The sequence below is a fragment of the Electrophorus electricus genome, chromosome 12, assembly GCF_041902795.1.
Source record: "Electrophorus electricus isolate QZ-2024a chromosome 12, ASM4190279v1, whole genome shotgun sequence".
Lineage (NCBI taxonomy): Eukaryota > Metazoa > Chordata > Actinopteri > Gymnotiformes > Gymnotidae > Electrophorus > Electrophorus electricus.
In genome coordinates this window covers 7,948,801-7,968,918 of record NC_137508.1, presented here as the reverse complement: position 1 = coordinate 7,968,918, position 20,118 = coordinate 7,948,801, and the positions used below count along the sequence as shown (strand labels likewise).

General features: G+C 36.8%; 2 protein-coding genes and 1 long non-coding RNA gene across 3 annotated transcripts; 2 read left to right on the top strand and 1 right to left on the bottom strand.

Moving 5' to 3' along the window:
• The first annotated feature begins 22 nt into the window (after positions 1–22).
• Positions 23–4,543, top strand: znf488 (zinc finger protein 488). Its single transcript, XM_027012395.3, has 4 exons — positions 23–178; positions 721–945; positions 1,124–1,355; positions 1,516–4,543. The coding sequence occupies exons 2-4, from the start codon at positions 730–732 to the stop codon at positions 2,625–2,627; spliced, it is 1,560 nt and encodes a 519-aa protein (XP_026868196.2). The 5' UTR covers positions 23–178; positions 721–729; the 3' UTR covers positions 2,628–4,543.
• A 1,673-nt stretch (positions 4,544–6,216) lies between these two features.
• Positions 6,217–10,274, bottom strand: gdf10a (growth differentiation factor 10a). Its single transcript, XM_027009533.3, has 3 exons — positions 9,670–10,274; positions 8,004–8,905; positions 6,217–7,545 (listed from the first exon to the last, which is right to left on the bottom strand). The coding sequence occupies exons 1-3, from the start codon at positions 9,920–9,922 to the stop codon at positions 7,354–7,356; spliced, it is 1,347 nt and encodes a 448-aa protein (XP_026865334.1). The 5' UTR covers positions 9,923–10,274; the 3' UTR covers positions 6,217–7,353.
• LOC118242194 (uncharacterized) lies at positions 8,704–12,221 on the top strand. The gene is made up of 3 exons (XR_004776635.2): positions 8,704–8,835; positions 10,262–10,532; positions 10,762–12,221. It is a non-coding gene; the product is annotated as an uncharacterized LOC118242194 (long non-coding RNA).
• The last annotated feature ends 7,897 nt before the right edge of the window (positions 12,222–20,118 follow it).

Below are 20,118 nucleotides of genomic sequence, written 5' to 3'. Positions count from 1 at the left end.
ACGCCACCAGAGGATTTGAGCAGAACGGGAGCGCGCCTCAAAGGGCCATCACGTCTCAGAGATCATCCTCAGTGTGGATAAGATCGTGTAGAGCCTAGTCGAGAGAAGACGTCGCTCTGGTCGCACTCCGCCGCAAAGGCCGTCTGCTTGATCAATTTCTTTGGAGCATCTAATATCTGTAAGTTGCTCATTCGAATTCTTCGACATCAGAGGTCTTTTCATTTGTAAATAAACTGGGTGATAGCATTTACCGGGTGTAACTGCTCAATACACATAATTTAGTATTAAAAATTGAATTAACAGTAAAATGAAGTAATTTTTCAGTTATTTATTATACTTTAACAATCATCTTAGGGCAGCAAGCGTCATCTGGATTCAGAATGACGAGATGAAATTGAAAACTGAAATGCTAGGTGACACAATCCAACTGCTTGTGTGATATGTTTTACTGGTTTATATATATATATATATATATATATATATATATATATATATATATATATATATATATATATATATATATATATATATATATATATATATACTATGCCATATTAATTCATTCAAAAATGTTGTTCAATTATATTCATATACCTATATTAAATGTATATTAATGGAGTGCAGCAACCCGAAATAGTTGATGTAAGTTTTGGAATGCTGCTTTTAGGTCTTTATTCTGATTATTTTACTGATAGCTAACTATTGATATACACTTTTCAGGACTTAACGATGGAGCAGAGCTTTATGCCACGCTCTCTTTGGACTAACGACAGCAAATTTCTCCACCATCATGTCCCTGATTTCTTTACCAGTGTCCAAGTTACACAGGATATAGCGGCTGGAACATCTTTCGGACCCTGTGTTCTTCACAATACGTTTTATGACACAATTGCTTTCATTGCCTTGAAATCGTTTGACAAAAAAGAGAAATCCTATGTATTTCGGGTAAGTTATTCATACAGTTTTATTGGTAAGTTTCTTGGAAATTGTATTTAGAATTAATAATCTGTTTAGGTTTATGGTAGCCTTGGTTATTTTGCTTGAAGTGAAACCAAGCGCTATTATACCTGTTCTTTAATATGTGTATAATTTGTGCATATTATGTCATAAAATCGATCAACAGGTAGATCCTGAGGCTATGAAGAGCTCGCCTTTGGTAGTTCCCTGGTTAAGATTAGTACAGCCTGCAATGAACACAGAGGAGCAAAACACAGAAGCCTATCTGAAGAGTGGCCAACTGTTTTTTCGGACTATTCGAGATGTGAGGCAAGGAGAAGAACTGCTTGTTTGGTATGATGAAGAGCTGTCTCGTCTTCTTGGATTCAGTGACGTCAAAACAGGGGCCCTTTCAGAAGGTGAAAATAATTGACGTTGGTTTTGGTAATGAAGATGCTCATAATATCATGATAAGCTATTTAACTACATTTACTACTAGTTATAACGTTTGTATCGAGTTCTAATTATACTGATAGGTTTGTTATTCACGCATCAGTATATAATTTATCTTTCATACAGACTTCTTGTGTGGCAGATGCGGTCAAGTTTTCAAGAACGAAAATCCATTTCTTGCTCACTGTCGCTTTTTGTGTGCGCAAGTAAAAGCCGACATAATACGAACAGATAACGAACAGAAGCAAACTGAAGTGAAGCGACAGCGCAAAGTCACCGATTTTCACAACATTGCAAGAGACCTGGAACATAAAAAATCTTGCTCTGCTGAGGACAATTTGTCGACACGAAAAAGGAAACCCGAAGAAACTTTAAGTCCACGGAACAGAAAAACTGTTCTACTGGAGAAAACTAATATCACTAATTACACAAACATAACGGATATCAACAAAGGATACCCATATGGCCATGACTTTATGGAACCTACCATGAAATTAACCGAGGGCGGTTTATCAATTTACGAAAAGAGCGGCAAAAGCAGTTCCAATACTGGAAAACCAACAGAACACAGATATGAACAGACCCATCTCCTCAAAGGTGCAGTAAGGCAAAATCTTTCTGGGTCAAGCTACCAGCCAGACGGGAAAGCGCATATGGGTCTTCAGTCCGATTCCAGTGCATTTTCATTCATTCTACCGGGGAGTACCCACGAGGAACAAAAGAGTGCATTTTGTAAACCCAGCAAGCGTTTCATCGTCGAAGGACCACAGCGTCCAGCCCCTCCAATATGTAGCCCACAAAAACTCCCGGATATTTCAGATACGTACAACTCAAAGATTGTTGTTGGATATAGAAATATGTTGGCCTCTCACCTGTTTCAGTGTGATCCGCAAACGATGGTGTCCGCTCCAATGACAACAAAAGGCTCATTTAATTTCACACCGGAGCACTGGACCACGAACATAAACGGCCAGTTACAAGACAACCCTTCCTTGACCCTTCTTCCTCCTACTTTCAGCTCACTGGGTGTTTCAGTGCAGAACTGGTGTGCTAAATGCAATCTTTCATTTCGAATGACCTCTGACTTGGTGTTTCACATGCGGTCACATCATAAAAAGGAATTCTCCGCAGAGTCTCAGGTGCGGAGGAGAAGAGAAGAGAAACTCACCTGTCCAATCTGTAATGAGTACTTTCGTGAGCGACACCATCTCTCACGTCACATGACTTCTCACAACTGAAAAATGAACTCACAAAGACCTTTTTGGTACTTCACTATAAGGTTTAGTTCGTCCCTCTAGACGGTGATATCGTAGAAGCATAAATATAAGTTTTAGTCTTAGCTGTTGTTGAATGGGGATGCCCGGTAAGCTTATTTGTTGGCTCTATAGGATAGACTACAGTAAAATCTTCATATACGAAACGTGAAACTATGAATACAAATACAAAAATACAAATTGAATGGAATATAGGTATTCATTTTATAAGATAAATGATAGATTAGGCTACGTCATGTTTTTGCTTTGATTAAGCAAAGGATTTAATATAAGCTTGATCGGCATGACCCATCACTGGAAATGAAAATAATAATTTCAAAATTTGATGGAGTACTATTCTCCCTATCGTCAAAAGTCTGCATGTGCGGAGAGCTGTTTCAAATGTGTCCTCAGAGTCGGAGTCACAATTTGCATTGATTCTAAGTGACACTGATAATGCACGATAATTCAAAGTATCTCCACAAGATGGCCACAGAGATCCATAACGGCATCTCCATATAACGGTATACTACATCTAGTTAAATCGTGCCTTATAAATCTCAGGAACGGTAGATATGTAGATATTTAAAATAGGTGATATTTGATATTGTGTCCTAAGCACTGAAGTTAATTTACTTCTCTAACAGCCCGACTAAACCATTAGCTATAGTATTTATTTCAGACAAAGGCATTATCCCCTTAAATGAGTAGGCTACTGTATCTAACAAATATTAGTTTATGCACTATGGTGATAGTAATCATCTCTGACAAATCTATAAGGACTTGCTAAATTTTCATCATTGCATCATTACAACAACAAAAGACAAATAATATGTATTCATTTACAAAGGCTTTCTTTCAAGTTTTCTTTTTTGGAGGAGGGGGTATTATGAAGTTATGGTATTTGCTGTGACACATCGTATCATTAACAGGCCTTCACTCTCTGATTGTGTCATTCTGATCTCTTAAAAAGGATGGACTTCTTAATGGAATGAAATAAACACATTATGGAAATTGCCTACACATCAAGTAGTTATATTTGTTTATTTTATCTAGTACAAATGCAACAAAATATATTGCCTCAATCAAATAGGACAAAGTGTAGGTCTTTGTTATGATTTTTTATTTCCCTATAGAGTTATTGAAACAACATGGTTTATAACACCCATTTCCTCTAAATTCACATAATTACATTCTGAAGCAATATCCGCACTAGTGCTTTTCATGAATAGTTTCATGAAAGATTTTGAAGAATTTTTTGGAAACTGCCTTCAAGGATAACAAGGGCAAATTTTATATGTTCATCAATTGCATGGTTGGTTTTCTGGTGGCTGATTCTGGTTCCCCCTAGGTCATGCTTGTCTGAGTTCTGACTGAAGCACTGATACCTATCTACACAGGTTTCAGTACAAGATCTGGAACGATGGGTTTGCAGGAATCAAGTTAGTAACCACTGTAGCTATTTGGCCAAATGACAGGAAGCCAACCTTAAATACAGGCTAATATTAGTCTGCTGGTATTAGCTGTCTATTGGGAAGGGTTGATGGTGTTTTAAGAGAACATCTATAGTGGTTAGGTTTGCCACATTTCTTTTACTTTTTCCCTTTTTTTTTTGTTTTGTTTTGTAAACTCAATATTAGTGTAAGCAAAATACATTGCCAAATCATCATAAGATGATACAATACACAACATTTTAAGTAAATGAAGAAAGTGATTTGAAGGAAGGAAATTATTTCTTGTTCTATAATAATAAACCAGTAAAGCATAATTCAGAAATGTATTCCTCCTAATGTTGGACAGGATGCATTTTGCTCTTCATGCTGTTATGAAAGTCCAGGATAAAAATGCATGTGTGTGTGTAAATTATTAGGAAATAAAAATGGGCTAATAATTTTCCTAAATCTATGAGTATCAGTTTATTATCACATCATGTGAAAAGAACTATAGAGGGCATGCACATGCGTGTGTGCGTGCATGTTCACTCACACACACACACACACACACACACACACACACACACACACACACACACACACACACATGTACACACACATACACACAAACTATCATAGTCCTGTAGAGTGCACTCTTAACTAAATTTTGAACAAGGATACCTGCAGCAAACTTACATATTATCTGAGGAGAGCACAAAATTCTTCAATATATTTATCAAATAATAAACTTAGAATAGGTCATATGTGTTTGTAACACATATTGTAACACATAACCTCTTTCTTGTAATGTACATTTCCAAATATTAGGTTTCTATGCATCTTTGAAAATGTAGTGAGGCTCTCACTCATTAAAGCCAACAAAACATCTCTGTGGCTGGTGAATGAGGCGAGTCCTAAGCAACTTAGAAGTCAGAGAGACTTCATAGGAAAGTCAGGATATTGATGGCTCGTAAAGATATATAAGCTGCCATGGTGCCTTTTACATTTGTGAGAAAATTAAACAATCAAATTGCATAATATTGCATTCATTAACACCTAACATCAATAGCCTTCTTACTTATTTATTTAAACTTACATTTATTACTTATTAGAGTAATCAGCAGAGGAAAAAGGCTTTCCAGTGTACATATAAAAAGGTCTGTCCACTAATAAAGGACTCCATCTGCTTAGGTATTAAGTGATTTTCTCTCATTTGCATACTGATGAAGCCTCTGGTGCCCAAGAGTTGATATGAATATTATGAAAGTACTTTGTAGGAGTATCATGTCTACAATTGCCACTGGTTATAAGTAGCTAATAGTGGTTCCCAGTGGGACTAAGATGCAACAGAAAATGAACACTCTCTGGAAAGAATAAAACAGTATACTTAGTAATGCATTGATCTTTGCCTCTTTCCTTTTATGAAATCACTGAAAGATTGGATGATTTTAATCTTGCTATATTAATTAAACATAGTAAGTGGGGAGTTTGCAGTAATTAAACCAGTTCAGATTGTTCAAAAGAAACAGATTCATGCTGTCATCATGTTATCACCAGCTTCTAAAAAAAGTCCACTCTCATCAGCAGAACAGTGTAAAATCATTTTAACTGTAACATACAACTTGAAATAAATCTACTGCAGTCATAAACAAGACACAAAACTTTAAAAAGTCTCATAACAATCAAATTTCCGTTTAAGTGTTTAACACATATTTTGGAAATATAATCAACTAATAGTAAAGGTTTAGAAAAATAAAACAGCAAGTCTTCTAGTGGAAGAAAAGACCTCAGTCCTTAACATGACATATTCAAGTGGCATCTCTTTTTATAGCTCAAACAAATTCCGACTATTCAAATTCAACAGTAACTTTTCTGTTTGCTGTCAGTAGCATATCTTTAGCCAAAGGGTGTTTGAAATGAGTGACATCATCTGTTAGGGAAAATGTTAACATCCTGTTCTTAGAGACCTGATGTTCTTGAAGTGGGTATGAAGTGAGGATGGGGGAAGGGAAGACCCACCTGTACCTTTCTTTGATGTTGAAGTGGAGAGTGATACTTTCATAGAGTAAATGCATGCCCTCTGCTTGTTACGCAGTGATCTTTAAAAGAAATGCTTGTGAATTAAACTTTTGTTTAGAACACAGCAGGACAGCATGCTAGTATACAAAAAGGGCTCTTAGTAATGCAATTTTGATATATGTATATATTTTTATTCTACATTTTACCATACATATGGCTAATTTAATTTCATAATTTAAAACGTACAAAAATACAGCATGATCTAAAATATATCATAGTGAATCAACATATTTTACTTAAAGACACATTCATCCAGAATTAAGTAACTTATTAAATACTATTTAGAAATGAATATAGAGATTATAGCAGACATTCACATCATTATTCATGATTGGGGTGGTTTTGTATTCTTGTATTATGTATCTAAGAGCAACACAAACTCTTAGAAGATTTAGAAACATCCATGACCTTAGTGAGTAGTCTGATTCTGATATACAACCACTTTGAAAAATATAAAATATAACTTTTCAGTACAAGTGGACTATAATTAGTTCAATGCTTAGCAAAGCCATTTTAGTAGTATTGAGACTGGATCACAAAGTAATAAGTTCTGCTTAAGATATTTTATACATTCTTGACATGAAAACTCAGTTCAGAAACTTGTATGTGTTTTGAATTTTATATGCTATATAAAGTAACTCAAATATCAAGCATTTATTAACTATTGTTGAACTTGCAGCATTAAGAGTATTATCATTTACTACTGACATAGAGTTTAATTCCAAACATTTCATTTAAACAAACTCTTCTTCCACCACTACATTTTTACACTGTAATTTCAATAATTAAACCTTTTACTGGTGTATGAATGATACAGAGTATAGCCCAAAACTCATAATCATGACCAAAGAAGTGCCTCAACATAATGACTTGATGTTGTATACATAAAGAAAGCAGCAATACAATAACTGATGAACATCCAAACCATTTTGTTAATACATTTAACACATATGATTTTTCTCATAGAAATGTGTCCACCAAAAAAACACAGGTCACAGATAAAAAAGAAACTACTGATTTATAAAACCGGAGGTCACAATAAACAGTGTACATGGAGGGTGCATGGCCCTCATCAATGTAACTTTGTAACTTTGTAATGTGCATTGTACAATAGATGTGAACTACTGGCAATATGCCTATTCACTTGTAGTTCTGGTCTTGTCTTTTCATATCTGTGACCATACTAATGACCATTGAATCTACCGACAGGCACACGTCTCCACAGACATGTTGGGGTAGATTTTTAATACAATGTTCTTGGACTCATCCAGGAACATTACCACAAGAGAGTTCATTTTCTCAGGTACACAGCAGGGCTCTGGGATGCCTGGAATGATACCAACCGTCTTCACTATACTCTGGATAGTTGCATGGTTGGAAGGGCGAACAACCTAAAAGAAAAAAACAAAACAAAATAAGAATGAAGAAATATTTAAAGTTTAGATAAAGATCCTACCTAAAATACCTAGAAATCTTACCTAAAATAAAACAAATTTTATTTTGGTTCTGTTTAGTGAGTAGGAAGAAACAGTTTTCATATATCACCCTCTATTCTGAACATTTCCACAGCTGGTTTATTTCAAGTAGGGGAAAGAAAGGAAATCAAGAAAATGTGTTCAAAAGCCCATCCCCTCCCCCATTAAGGTTAACATTATGTGAATGTAATTACACATAAAGCTTATGTGCTTCAGTTATGCTGGAACTGAATACCCTCTGAAGGGATTCTTTGTTCAGAGTTTCTGGCTACTAGAGGCTTTCTAAATCATTTTTAAATATTTCAATATGTCTGAACTATTCGTTCTAACATATGTGAATTCCTAATGTCCAGTGTATTGTCGATTGTTCTGACCTTAGGTATGGGGAATTCACATGTTCCAGCGCAGTAGTAAGCATCAAATGACTTAGGGGACAAGATCCACTCACTCCAGCCAATGTCTGCAAAGTCCACCTTGAGGTACCTCCTGGAACAGCTGCGAGGCTCTCTCCACTGTCTCCTCCGTGCTTTCTTCATGGTTTTCTCATCAAAGCTGAGAACCTGAGACTTGCCCAGTCCGTCAGCATGCTCCTGGCCTTTCTTTCGCCGCTCCTTGTTGGAGGACTTTGGCTTCAGTACCAGGTAAGTGCTTTCCCACATATCATGCTGCTTGAAATTGTCATATTCCACATCAGGGAGTTCATTGTTCTGAATGGGGTCGGCAAAATATAAGTCCCGCTTGACCCGTATATCAGGTGAGGAGTTTGGAGACTGAGTAGTCTGCTCATTTGCAGGAAAGGGATCATACCGCTGTAAGCTCAATGCTATACTGTTGGGTTCTGATATGGCTAGGTCATTGGCATATACAAGTATATATGGGAGGATAGATGCTGAAAGCTGTTCCTGATACCTCTGATAATTTTCTCCATAGTCAAACTCCAGTGTTATCATAAAATGATTCCTATGTCTTGCCTCTTTTATAATATGAGATATATCCCTGGTATGCCATATCCCCCTTCTGTGTGGATATAAAGTGATGTTCCAAAGAGATGATCCCACAGGAGTATTGGCAGAAGGACATCGGAAAAGGAGACGAAAAGAGGGAAAGTGGTGGAGGTTCTGGATGTGACAGGAGGGGTTTTTGAAGCGCTTGCAGAACCAGGACCTCTGGCGTGGACGTTTGTCAAAGAAGAAGTGAAGTGTGCTGGTAAGAATCACTTCCGAATCTTGGAGGGAAGTGAGATTCAGATGGTACAGAACTCTTTGCTCTATGTTTTCTGCAGGGAAATGGACAGCAATTGCTGAGTTACATATTCATCATGAAAATGGACTTGAATAACAAGCTTGTTGTTCAGTCTACAGGTTGCTAAGAAAGCACAAAAGAGTGTGATAATATATTACATTTGAGCAGCTAGTATTACAAGGATGTGATTATTTAAGATTCCTTATGAATCTACTTAGAAGATCATAATAATGTAATCTCTTAATCTCTCACATTTCTTAATTCCCATCAAGATCTGTCACAGACTTAATTTTTTGTACTAAACCCTATTTTTAAAGTATTGTCAATTAATGAATGTTCTTTAAGGAACTGCAACGAATGAATGAATGAATGAATGAATGAATGAATGAATGAATGAAAATAGACTGAAATTCGAATTTCTTTTGTGCTCCTGGTGTAACCATCATATTGTACGCATATGGCGTACATACTGAACGAGATTATGCATAGTTTTTTTGCAAAGTGTCTGTCTAGTTTAAATCATTATAGACAGTCTCTGAGACGACAGCTAATGGCAGGGGACGCGTTACCCCCTTATGAACAGTTACGTGGATAATGGCCTCTGAAAATTTTAAACCCAGCACGCATATGGGATGTTGACACAGCAATACATTCCAAATGCTATTCAGTTTTCCACAGTATGTGCCACTGAGAATATGCCATAATATGCAGAACACTGTACGTATGTATTACAACAGTAAAATTATAAAACTTGAGAATTCGCACTCTGTTAAAAAACAGGAACATAAACCAACTTACCAGGCTTAGCTTTAAAACTTCTCACTGTATTCTCATCTTTAGATCCATGGATATCTCTGCTGTATTTATCGTAGAGCTTGAACATATGTTGTGAAACAACGTCCGCTGTCGAACTGTGATCGAGAGCAGTTGGCATATCCAACACATCACTGTCGCGCGCAACTCTCAAACCTGATTCTGATGCTGCCCAGCTAAGTACAGAACTGATCCAAAAAGTTAGCAGATGCACCAAAAAGACTTGTTTAAACGCCATATTAAGCAAAAGAAAAACAATTCTAAGATTTAAGGGGTTTTGAGATAGCAAGCAGCGCGTAAACGATCTAAAGGATTTAAAAATCTTATCCTATGTAGATTGCTCATGCGTAGTCATCATCGCTGAAAAAACAGTGCCATATATATCATTTCCGTTTGAGGTTGTTTTTCCTTTTCATTCAGCTAAGAGCTAAAGTAATAAAAAGTCAAGTCTGACAACCAACGATTCTGCTATACCTTAGTTAACCTGTTGAATATCTACTTGTTTCTTCTGGCCACAAAGCATGGGACAAGCCATATGCTGAGTGATTTGCTGACGTACGCTCTTACCAACCAACAGGAGCTGTGAAGAGCTAACTACAGTAGGCTTTACCGGTCCGACAGAAACTTGTGAAACTTCAGTGATGACGGTGAGCTCTGTATTTGTCCCTCAAAGGTACCTTTCTTAGATATGTTGGGATTACACTCAGATGTAGAGTCACTGCTCTATTTAGAGTCAGTAAAAGCAATATCTTATTGTTTGCAACAAATTCTTTTTGTCCCCAACAAGTGTTAAAAATCTTTTCCGGCTTAATGCATTGAGGCCTACTATCTTCTACCTCATTTTGTCTGTAAGTAAAATATAATATAATATATTTATAATAATAATTTATAATATATATTGAAGTTTCATTGAATGAATGATATGCCAAATTTAATAGTGTTATATACAGAAAGCTAGAATATTCTTTTGTTTAGTGTAAAATATTTAAAACCTTAAAAAAAATGTTTAATTGCATGAGATGCTGATATAAAGCAAGTCATTCAATTCAAGTTTTATATATTTTTGTTTGCTTTCAGTAATGGCATTCAGTTCATGACACCCAGCAGGGAATGAGTCGATCACCTTGTTTGATCACCTGGTTTTATCTATCTATCTATCTATCTATCTATCTATCTATCTATCTATCTATCTATCTATCTATCTATCTATCTATCTATCTATCTATCTATCTATCTATCTATCTATCTATCTATCTATCTATTTGCCATGTGTGCACCTCCATGCCTACAATGCATTTCTTTGAATGCACTGGGGTCCAGTGGAGAGGGCTTTAATAGCCTGGCTGTTTCAGTAGTGGCACACCATTAAACACCTCCTCTGGCCCTTGGGGACGCCACTGGAGACTCCCTTTCACTTCATACATGAATGTGCCTTAAATCTGCATTAAAGCCCAAGAGCCCACTAGGACGCTGTTACTGAGTGAATCAGAGAATAAATTGTGAAGGGAAGAGCTAACACTCCCTTGCTGTACTCCCAGTTTTTTATTGGCAAGCTGTGGCTAGGCTTCAGAAAGTTGCACCTCTTTTACACTTGAAGAAAAGAGACTACTGGGGTGAAGGAATCCAAATTAACTCTGGGTCACAGAAGACCTTCGATTCTTGGATGTAACCACTCACTGGCATCTTTGTTTGTACCTATGAAAGTGTTGGTCCATTTTGGCATACTGTTTTTTTCTCTCATATGAATGGCTGCTTAATTAAGTATCTTGCCAAGAAATAATGGTAATAAATAGGAGACGTTCCTGGCTAAGAAGACAAACTCTGTGGGGCTCATGCTTTTAATATGCTTGCCCCTTATTACCAAACAGCTAGTGGCCTCATGGGCTTGTAAACTGTGCTATTATTTCTATTTAAACACTGCCCTCCCATCCATTCATAGTGTATATATGTAAAAGAAACAAATCTGTTAGTGGTTGGGAAGCAGTGAAGATGTGGGAATTTAATGAATGAAGAATATGTATTATATACTTTGTATTTGAATTTTTTATGTGTTTATATTGAAATAACATTTCTTTGTGTATTTCTTCTGAGAAGTAAAACAACAGTTTGCACTGATAAAAGCTTTAGCAGTTTGATGCCCTTAATGAGGTGTTACTTTCATTTGAGTTACAATTTGTTGCTGCATGCATGTCATTGAAATTAATTTAAAACTTAAAGTGGTCACTGATTTTTGTACAACATCTTTATTAAAAATAAACATTTTATGCAGAAACCTTTTTTTAAACTATGCAGTTAATTAGCTCTAATGACTTATCCAATGAAAGCATTTTCAAGGCTGTTTTTGATCCTCTATTGTAAGCTTTTCACATGACCTAACCATCATAGTTTTTTTTTTAATTGTCACTGGGGTGTTAGCTTATCACAAATGATTTAAAACTATCTTCATCTTCTCTAATGTGGTAATTTGTGATACTGACATATTTCCAAGTCTCACTGTGAGCATGGCACTGATGCAAAATATATATGAAACATCCGTCTGTAACTGTCAGCAACTGCAAGTCATTTGTGAAAGGGAGCAAATAAATTACTGGCTGCCTTTTGTTTTGTCTTTGCCCTTCCCAGTTTGTGTTGGCTATATAGCAATGTGAGGGAAACACAATTGGCCCTGCAGTTCTTTACTCTAACTGGCTGTTCATCAATCACTTCAGGCATACTCCAAATGCTTGGGCTCTCACACCATCACACAAGCAATAGAACATTTCAAACATTTCAGATATTCTAATAAATGTATCCACTCTTTAGACACCACCACACAATCAATGGAACATTTCAAACATTTCATTCTAATAAATGTGTTCTTTTCTTCTTTATAGTTTCTTTCAGCTTGCAAGTGGAATCCCAGAGTTGTAGAGTAAAATTTGGTCTTGGAGTTACTGACATCTAGACTTATTGTCCTCTAAAAAGTTGTCCTGAAATACAATATAAGGAAATGCTATTTAAGCTTTTTTCAAAGCTTTTATGGCAGGTTATATTATACCTATGTAATATACACATGAGCCAAGGAGATAAAGCATTCACAGTAGACTGATGCCTAATGCAGATTTGGAATGTAGTTTCCAATACTGAACATAAACTATTTCTGCTTGGCCCTTCAATAAGAGCTCTAATAAAATCAGAAAATGAATGCCAAGAGAATTTAAGTATGTACAAAGAAATGCATAGATGAAAGTTGCAACTTGACAAGTGTTTTCTAATATCACACTTGCTTTATAACAGTGTTTTTCCCTCTTTGCCCTTCATGAAACAGAACAAAAACAGACCAGTTTCTGTAGAGAGCATACACATAGAAATTTGATCCAAAAAGTGACTGCATGTCAGTGATGTGCCCACGGTCCTGGGGAGAGTTCCGTTAACATCGCTGCTTCCCTCCTGTCTGTCCAGTTCAGGCCAGTGGCTCAGCAGAGGGGATGAGCTCATTTGGCTGTGTGGGGAGATGCAGTGCACCCCATTATGTTGGACCAGAGGTAATAAAACTCTCTGATGCTGTCCAGGCTGCACAGGCCCACTGCTGCTGCTTTGTGGCTAACATGATTTTAGCCCTCACTACTGGGATTGCTGAGCTTCCTGGCTTTGATCTTTGGCTTCCTGTCAATCAGAATTAGTTATCCTTCAATACTGACCCCTCCTTTCTTAGTGTAGAGTCCAGCCTAGGGACAAACCCTGCTTTGTGCATGCTAAATGCCTTCATGAAAGAAGACCATGAGGTTTATTTATTTCTTGAGTGCCATATGTTAGCTTTGCTCATCTGTAAGCTAAGACTTCAGTAAATCAGTAGTACATGATGCATATCTATAAATCTTTTGTGTATCATTGATTGTAGGTGTAGTTGATTGTAGGTTGTTAGTACATTAATTCATTTTTTCTTGGCAGAAGCAGTCAGTTGAGGTCTGGGATGATGATGACTCTGTGACAGGTTGACATGCTGAATAAGGTAAATGACAGCTAAGCCATCTTGCTACTGACCCCTAGCCTTCACTTGGCAGGGAGCTTCAGACAAAAGACCATATTTATGCATCCATCATATCATGTAATTCATGGCTTCTAATTCAGTGTTGAAGGTAAACCAATTACACTGATTTTCCTAGAGGAAATGTTTAAGGCATGGCTTAGCTGAATTCTCATATGCCTTTCAGTTGAATTCAGACTCAAACAGATCTCTTTCTGACATCTCTCAGTTTCATTTAGGCTTGTAATTCTCAACAAGAATATGCCTTGAGGAAATGACTTCACAAAAAATTTGTAGTTACTCCATTTTCCCCAACAAAATAAAAAGAAATGCTGTTTTTAAATTAATCATTTAGAGATTGAATATCATTCCTCTTCTAGACTCTTCCAAGTTCCAAAAATGATGTCATAGTTCCCATTTGATTGCTTACACCTGTCCCTCATTTCTACCTTGTTAAGTTCATGTATTGAAACCCTGCCGTGTTCCCTGTGTGTTGGCTGATCATTGTGGTTGTTAGGCTTCATTGCGTTTATGTGTTTGGTTGTTTTGATGTTTTTGTAAGCCCGTAAGTTTGTCCCCCCTGCCTTTGTGTTTATCCTAGCCTTTGTGTTTCTTAGCCTCCAAGTGTTTCCTAGCCTTTGTTATAGCCTGTTCCCCTGTTTGCTTTCGTGTGTTTTGTTTGTTTGAGCATGTATCCCCGTGCTCTCCATGTTGGTAATATGGCCCTGGACTATTAAACGACCCTGATTTTGGATTTGCCCATAGTAAATCTCGCTCTTCTCCGCACTTGTGTCCGCCTCCTTACCGCTCACCATTACAACTTCCATCTGTTATTTTGTTTACATTAAATGTTAGGTGCCTTTCATTAACTTTCAACAAATGAAATACTTGTACTATGGTCTGTACTTCTGAGAGATCATTGAGGAGTGGGTCTCACCCACTAAAGAAAAACATATTCCACTGATAGCCACACATGCCTATGTCACCTTTTTTGATACATGGGGAGGATGCTTTGGATTATGAGCAGTTCCTTTTTTCTGCAAATGTTCATTGCTTTTCTATTCTTGAGGTTTACCAGTAGTTTGCATCATGTAGTAAAGCCTATGAAGTTATATGGATGGTTTCCTGGATGATGGTATGATCTGTTCAGCAGTTTTTTCTTTCTGATTGAAAGCATTCTTGAGTTATCCATTACTGTGGTGATAGATTGTTTTGCTATTGCAAAGGTCACCGATAATTTCTTGCTTCCTTACATTATACAAAACAATTACACCAAATGTCTGTGTCTATGATTTTTTAGTCTCAGATCAGTCTGCTGTATACTCACACTGGTACTTCATTGGACCTCATGCTGAGAGACAACAACAGACTCCAGATGCAAATTCCACATCTAGAATCAACATTAGACCATTTGTTTGCCTGCAATGGATGGATGATGTAATGACACATAGCTGGCCAAGAAACAATGATTTGTCCAATTATTGTCCCATGAAATGGACCCCTGTTGACATACAGTATTCAAATGCTGAAAATCCCTACATTTAAGTTTATTTGGAACTTTATTTGTATAATGGTAAAAAAAAGTACAAGGTTTATTATCCATTTAATGGAAATGAAATTTGCATTTCATTACAAACTGTTCAATTTAAACAGACATTAGACATTTAAACAAAGTTATAGAAGTGCTACATTTTGTGTTAATTTTAAAAAGTGTTACAAAAAAAGTGAAATGATAACTACTGCTCCAATATAGCTTTCACAATCTTTCCATTAGTTTGAAATGTGCAGCAGATACAGTGGATATGAAGACTTTCTAAAATGTTATTTTCTGTTTTCAGGATTCTGAATGGTCTATTTAGCTGCACTTTTTGGTATAAAAATGATAAACAATTTAATAATCAATATTCATTATAATGGTTTCTTTGACTATGTCATTCTTACAGGTTAAACAGGTTTCACAATTCCTAAAATGCTATTGTTACCATTGTTTTTTTTGTTTTTTTTTTGTAAAAATCCTAAAAAAGCTTCATGAGACAAAACTTAAAAACTGTATCATATAATCCTCATTACCTTCATGCATGAAACATTGTAAATACACCACTTCCTCATAAAGACAGATTGATTTTCAGTGATTGCTGGAGAAAAATATCTACTTTTAACTTTTTTTTCCTCCTATAGCTGTTGTAAGTCTCTAGAGAGTAAGTTCTCTCTACTGTACAGTAGTACCAGCAGACCCATAGAAGGAAAGCCAGCACATATCACTTCTTCATGTCTGCAATTGCCAAGGTGTACCTTTTTTTTGGATGACAAAATGTGAGTTATTTTTAGAATCTGAAGCAGATATGAGGATAACAGTGCACACTATTTTTGCCACAATAACTGAGTCCAGTTTCTTTATTCTGTACTTTGCATACTTCTACCTGTGATGAGATCTGAAGTTTATTAAGCAACCAACTGCAATATATGACACTAATTCCTTCCCTGAAAGTGACATGACAACTTCCAAATTCCAGCTCATGTAATTTCCCAGTGACCTAACAAACAAACCACCAAAAACACATTTTGCTATCCCTCATTTTACCTCCCCACTCCAAAAAGACATTCTTAGGTGATATAATACAAAAGCCATCTAATCATACAGGGTGTAGACCAAGATGAGTTTACTGCCCAATCCAACTTAAAATGTCTAGATACAGGCAACACATTTCCTTGCCTGTCTGTTTTTAAGTAGGGGTGTTTGAAACACTAGCCAATAAAAATTTATAAACTGCTTAGGTGACAGAGAGGGGAATGAAGAGTAATGCTGCCTCTGGGTATTCAGATTCCCTGAGGCCATAGAATATAGGCTGCAGCAAAAAGAATCACAATAGTAGATACATTTGATAAATGCTTTCATGGGGATACAGGGGTAAGCAACAACACTGGCCAATCCCACTGTTGGTTTTTTATATTTGTAATAAATATTACAAATTCTATGACACCATACAGTTGAGTCTAACAGAAAATGAAGGTTATATACCCCTATAAGTTAGAGTTGTAGTGCTGTGTCAGCCCTTGTTGATATCAGTCAAGAACCCCCCAGTAAAATGAAAATAACAGACTGGAGAAGGAGGACTCATTTGTTTCAACAGAGGAAGTGAATAAAAGCCCTCGTGGTTACTAATGAATCTGCAGACATGTGATACTGGTCTTTTTTTCTGAGGAAGCTGGGGTGGAGAGCTGAGGTATATAAGGGAGCGGACTTCAATCTCAAAACACTCAGTTATTGTATTGCGTTTAAGGGGGATGTCACTGAGCATGAAGTCCAGGTGAAGTGTGGGCCACAGGGGCACTTGATGAGGCTTGATTTTTTAGAATAAGTACCTGCTAATGATGCCCATGATAGACATGGTATCTGCTTTTTCTGCATCTTTCAATCATCTATTAAACAGAAACAAAACTTTATAACATGTCACTAAAATATTTTGTTACATTTTTGTGAATGCATGAATTCACTTTGAGCTTGATCTTTTTGTCTTACTTTACTTCATAGAAGATCTGAAGATGAGCAGCAGTTACAAATCATTTCTCTCTAACTTACTGGAACAGTAGTTACAGTATCAACTGTTTGGCAAGTCATTAGATATTGAGCAAATACAATTTGTTTGGTGGTGAATTAAACCTGCTTGAAGTAATTCACACTAGATGCAAAACAATGCAGCCATTAGTCAGCTATCACCATCCTCTCTGTAGAATTTCATGATCCAGTAATACTTCAGCAAAATCGGAACAGTTAAAGGATTTAGCTTTTGGACTTGTGAGTGTGATTTCCAGCTTCTAACTGCTCCTAGTGAAGGTCAAGGTCATGGCCTCTGGGACATGTTCAGGAAACACCAGCTCACAGAATGGACTTTAATGGATATAATTGTCCTTGTGAATACAACATCAACACTGAATTTGGAGACTGCCTTGCTTAATTTTCCTGATGACAAATACATAATACATATTAGCAAGCCAAGACTCAAGGCTAACTTCCCTGGAATGCTACATTTTTACACAGAGAAGGTGGCGTATGGTGGGGTTCCATGAAGAAATTGTTGTTGAAGACCCAGAAACCAACTGCTTGAACCTCAGCCAAGAGTGGCTCCTATTCCAAAGGGATTATGTTACCCTTGAAATAAAGTCATATTTATTTCTGAGCTGTTGAGAAACACCTTCCTTTCTTATTGCTAGGAAATGTTAAGACTCATAGCCACTGAAAGACTTCTTTAGACAGAAACCACAAAAAATTATCAGCCATCACAGTTAATACAAAACAAAGCATTGATGCAAAGCCATCAATGCTTTGTTTTGTATTAACTGTGATGGCTGATAATTTTTTGTGGTTTCTGTCTAAAGAAGTCTTTACACAAAGTGTCTATTGCCTCTAGACAAAGTGTCTATTGAGAGGAAAAACACATGGGAAAAGCTTTGGTGTCAGAAATGTAAATAGACATCACTTCTGCAGGAATATGTCTGACCTCTGATGTTTATTTTTTGGGAAGAGCCCCTTGTGCCAAGTGGTTTAACTTAAACACACTTCAAAATGCCCTTTCAGTAAGAAGCTGTTGTCTAAGGCTATCACAAATCATTCTCGGGGATAATACACAGAGAGACTTTATTGTTTTAATGGTCTCTTTGGCCTTTGTCAACAGAGTTGGAACGTAATTAAAGTGAAACATTACAGTGTCACAAACCAATTAAAAACCAAATAATAACATAGTGTGTTAAAGGGAGGTTTTAAGGGCATATTTCTACGTATGCAGGCCAGGCAACTGGGACAAAGCAGGCAATCACAAGAGCAGTTGAATTCAACCTTTGCTCAGTCTTTCCCCCTCCATTAACATTAGAGGCCTCACAAAACCCTTGGCCATCTGCGTGAACTATGGTACAATACCCGATGGTATTTATTTTGATCTTTTGGTGGGGTGGGTGTAACGTTATAATACAAAAAATATATATATTTCTTGAGACAAATTTTATGAAGGAAGAAAAATATTTGATTAGCTTATTGGCAGGCAGTTGGTGTTGCAGGTCTAGCTCATGATGATCCGGAGGGGAACAGCAGGCCTTTGTTTGCAGACAGAATGACGCACTCTATGGGGTCTCCACAGGATTCCAAACATCACAGACAGGGGAAAACTATACACTGGAATTCCTCTCTCTCTATGAATGTTTTATTAGCCATGTGAACAGGTCAGAAAGTCACCCCATCACCCAATCATACGCTATGGCACAGGGCTGTTGTGCACGTCTGCACTCTGAGTCTGGTGTACAGGCTGGATCAGCTCAAATATGGATGGCAAGATGAAGACTGGATCAGTTTTATGGCTAAAAAAACAGCATGCCAGAGTTTTGCAAAAGGAGTTAATAATAAAATGCACATGTAAAGGCTGTAAAAGTTTTTAACATTAAAGCAGTGTTGCTTATTCATAATTGTAAGAGACTGCCTTAGCTGTAACAGGTTTCCTTTGGCTTGGTTTGGTAAAGTGTAAAATGCTATAAAAATGAAACTTTTAGCATTTAGCAAGAGAAGTACCTGTGTCTCAACTTTACAGTCAACTGGTTTTGATTGAAAATTTTATCAAAAGCTCAGTGTGATTAAAATCAAAATGAGTATTTCTAAATACCCAAGGATTTCCTTTTCGTCTTGAGGTGGGAATGATTTCAGCCTTGATAACCAATGCTCCTTTGGTCTTTAGGACCTGTATAGTATTAAAGCAGTTCATGTTGGCCTCATTCACTGATGAACATACCTGGAGTGCTGAACAGAGTAAGAGATTATGACTGTGGTATTTCAGCTTACAGCACAATGTAGGTCCATAGTTTAGACCACCTTGTTGGAGTCCTGAAGCCAGACGTAATGTGGGCTAGCAGCCCTAGTGAGGTGTTAAACCAGGTTTTCCAGAACCATCCCCCAACACCTTTGCTCAATAAATATACACTCAAACAGTACACAAAATCCCATTCCTCCACCTCCCAGAACCCTTCCGAAAAGGAAGAAGACTGCTTGTTATAATTTCCAAAAGGTAAACTAAAAAATAATGTAAAAATGCACATTTTAATTATAATGATAGTTGCATTACACTGTGAGTGAAAGTTGAGGTAAAGAAAGTTTATTTTAAGACTTATTTTAACTATTTTAAAAACTGCAATATTTTCATGTACAGTTTTGCTGTGGTTAGTGAGATGTCTGGAAGAGAGAGACAGGCCAGTTCTCCCCTGCTGTGGGGTTGTCAAGGCAAGATAAAGAATTTGTCCGGGGTTGTTTCATCAAGCTTTTGCTCAGACCTGGACAATGTCAATGCTGCCATTTTTAAACATGTTGTTCTGTCTTCCATCTCCACTTTGTTGGTATAATAGAAAACACAATGTGCGTTTAACTGAATTATGTAAAATTATATGACATA

Bases quoted from the DNA above. Each gene is read 5' to 3' on its own strand.
- znf488 (XM_027012395.3), top strand. From the start codon at position 730: ATGGAGCAGAGCTTTATGCCACGCTCTCTTTGGACTAACGACAGCAAA. The intron at 946-1,123 runs GTAAGTTATTCA...ATCGATCAACAG, and splicing joins AGAAATCCTATGTATTTCGG to GTAGATCCTGAGGCTATGAA. The intron at 1,356-1,515 runs GTGAAAATAATT...TCTTTCATACAG, and splicing joins AACAGGGGCCCTTTCAGAAG to ACTTCTTGTGTGGCAGATGC.
- gdf10a (XM_027009533.3), bottom strand. From the start codon at position 9,922: ATGGCGTTTAAACAAGTCTTTTTGGTGCATCTGCTAACTTTTTGGATC. The intron at 8,906-9,669 runs GTAAGTTGGTTT...ATTTCCCTGCAG, and splicing joins AAGTTTTAAAGCTAAGCCTG to AAAACATAGAGCAAAGAGTT. The intron at 7,546-8,003 runs GTCAGAACAATC...TTTTTCTTTTAG, and splicing joins GTGAATTCCCCATACCTAAG to GTTGTTCGCCCTTCCAACCA.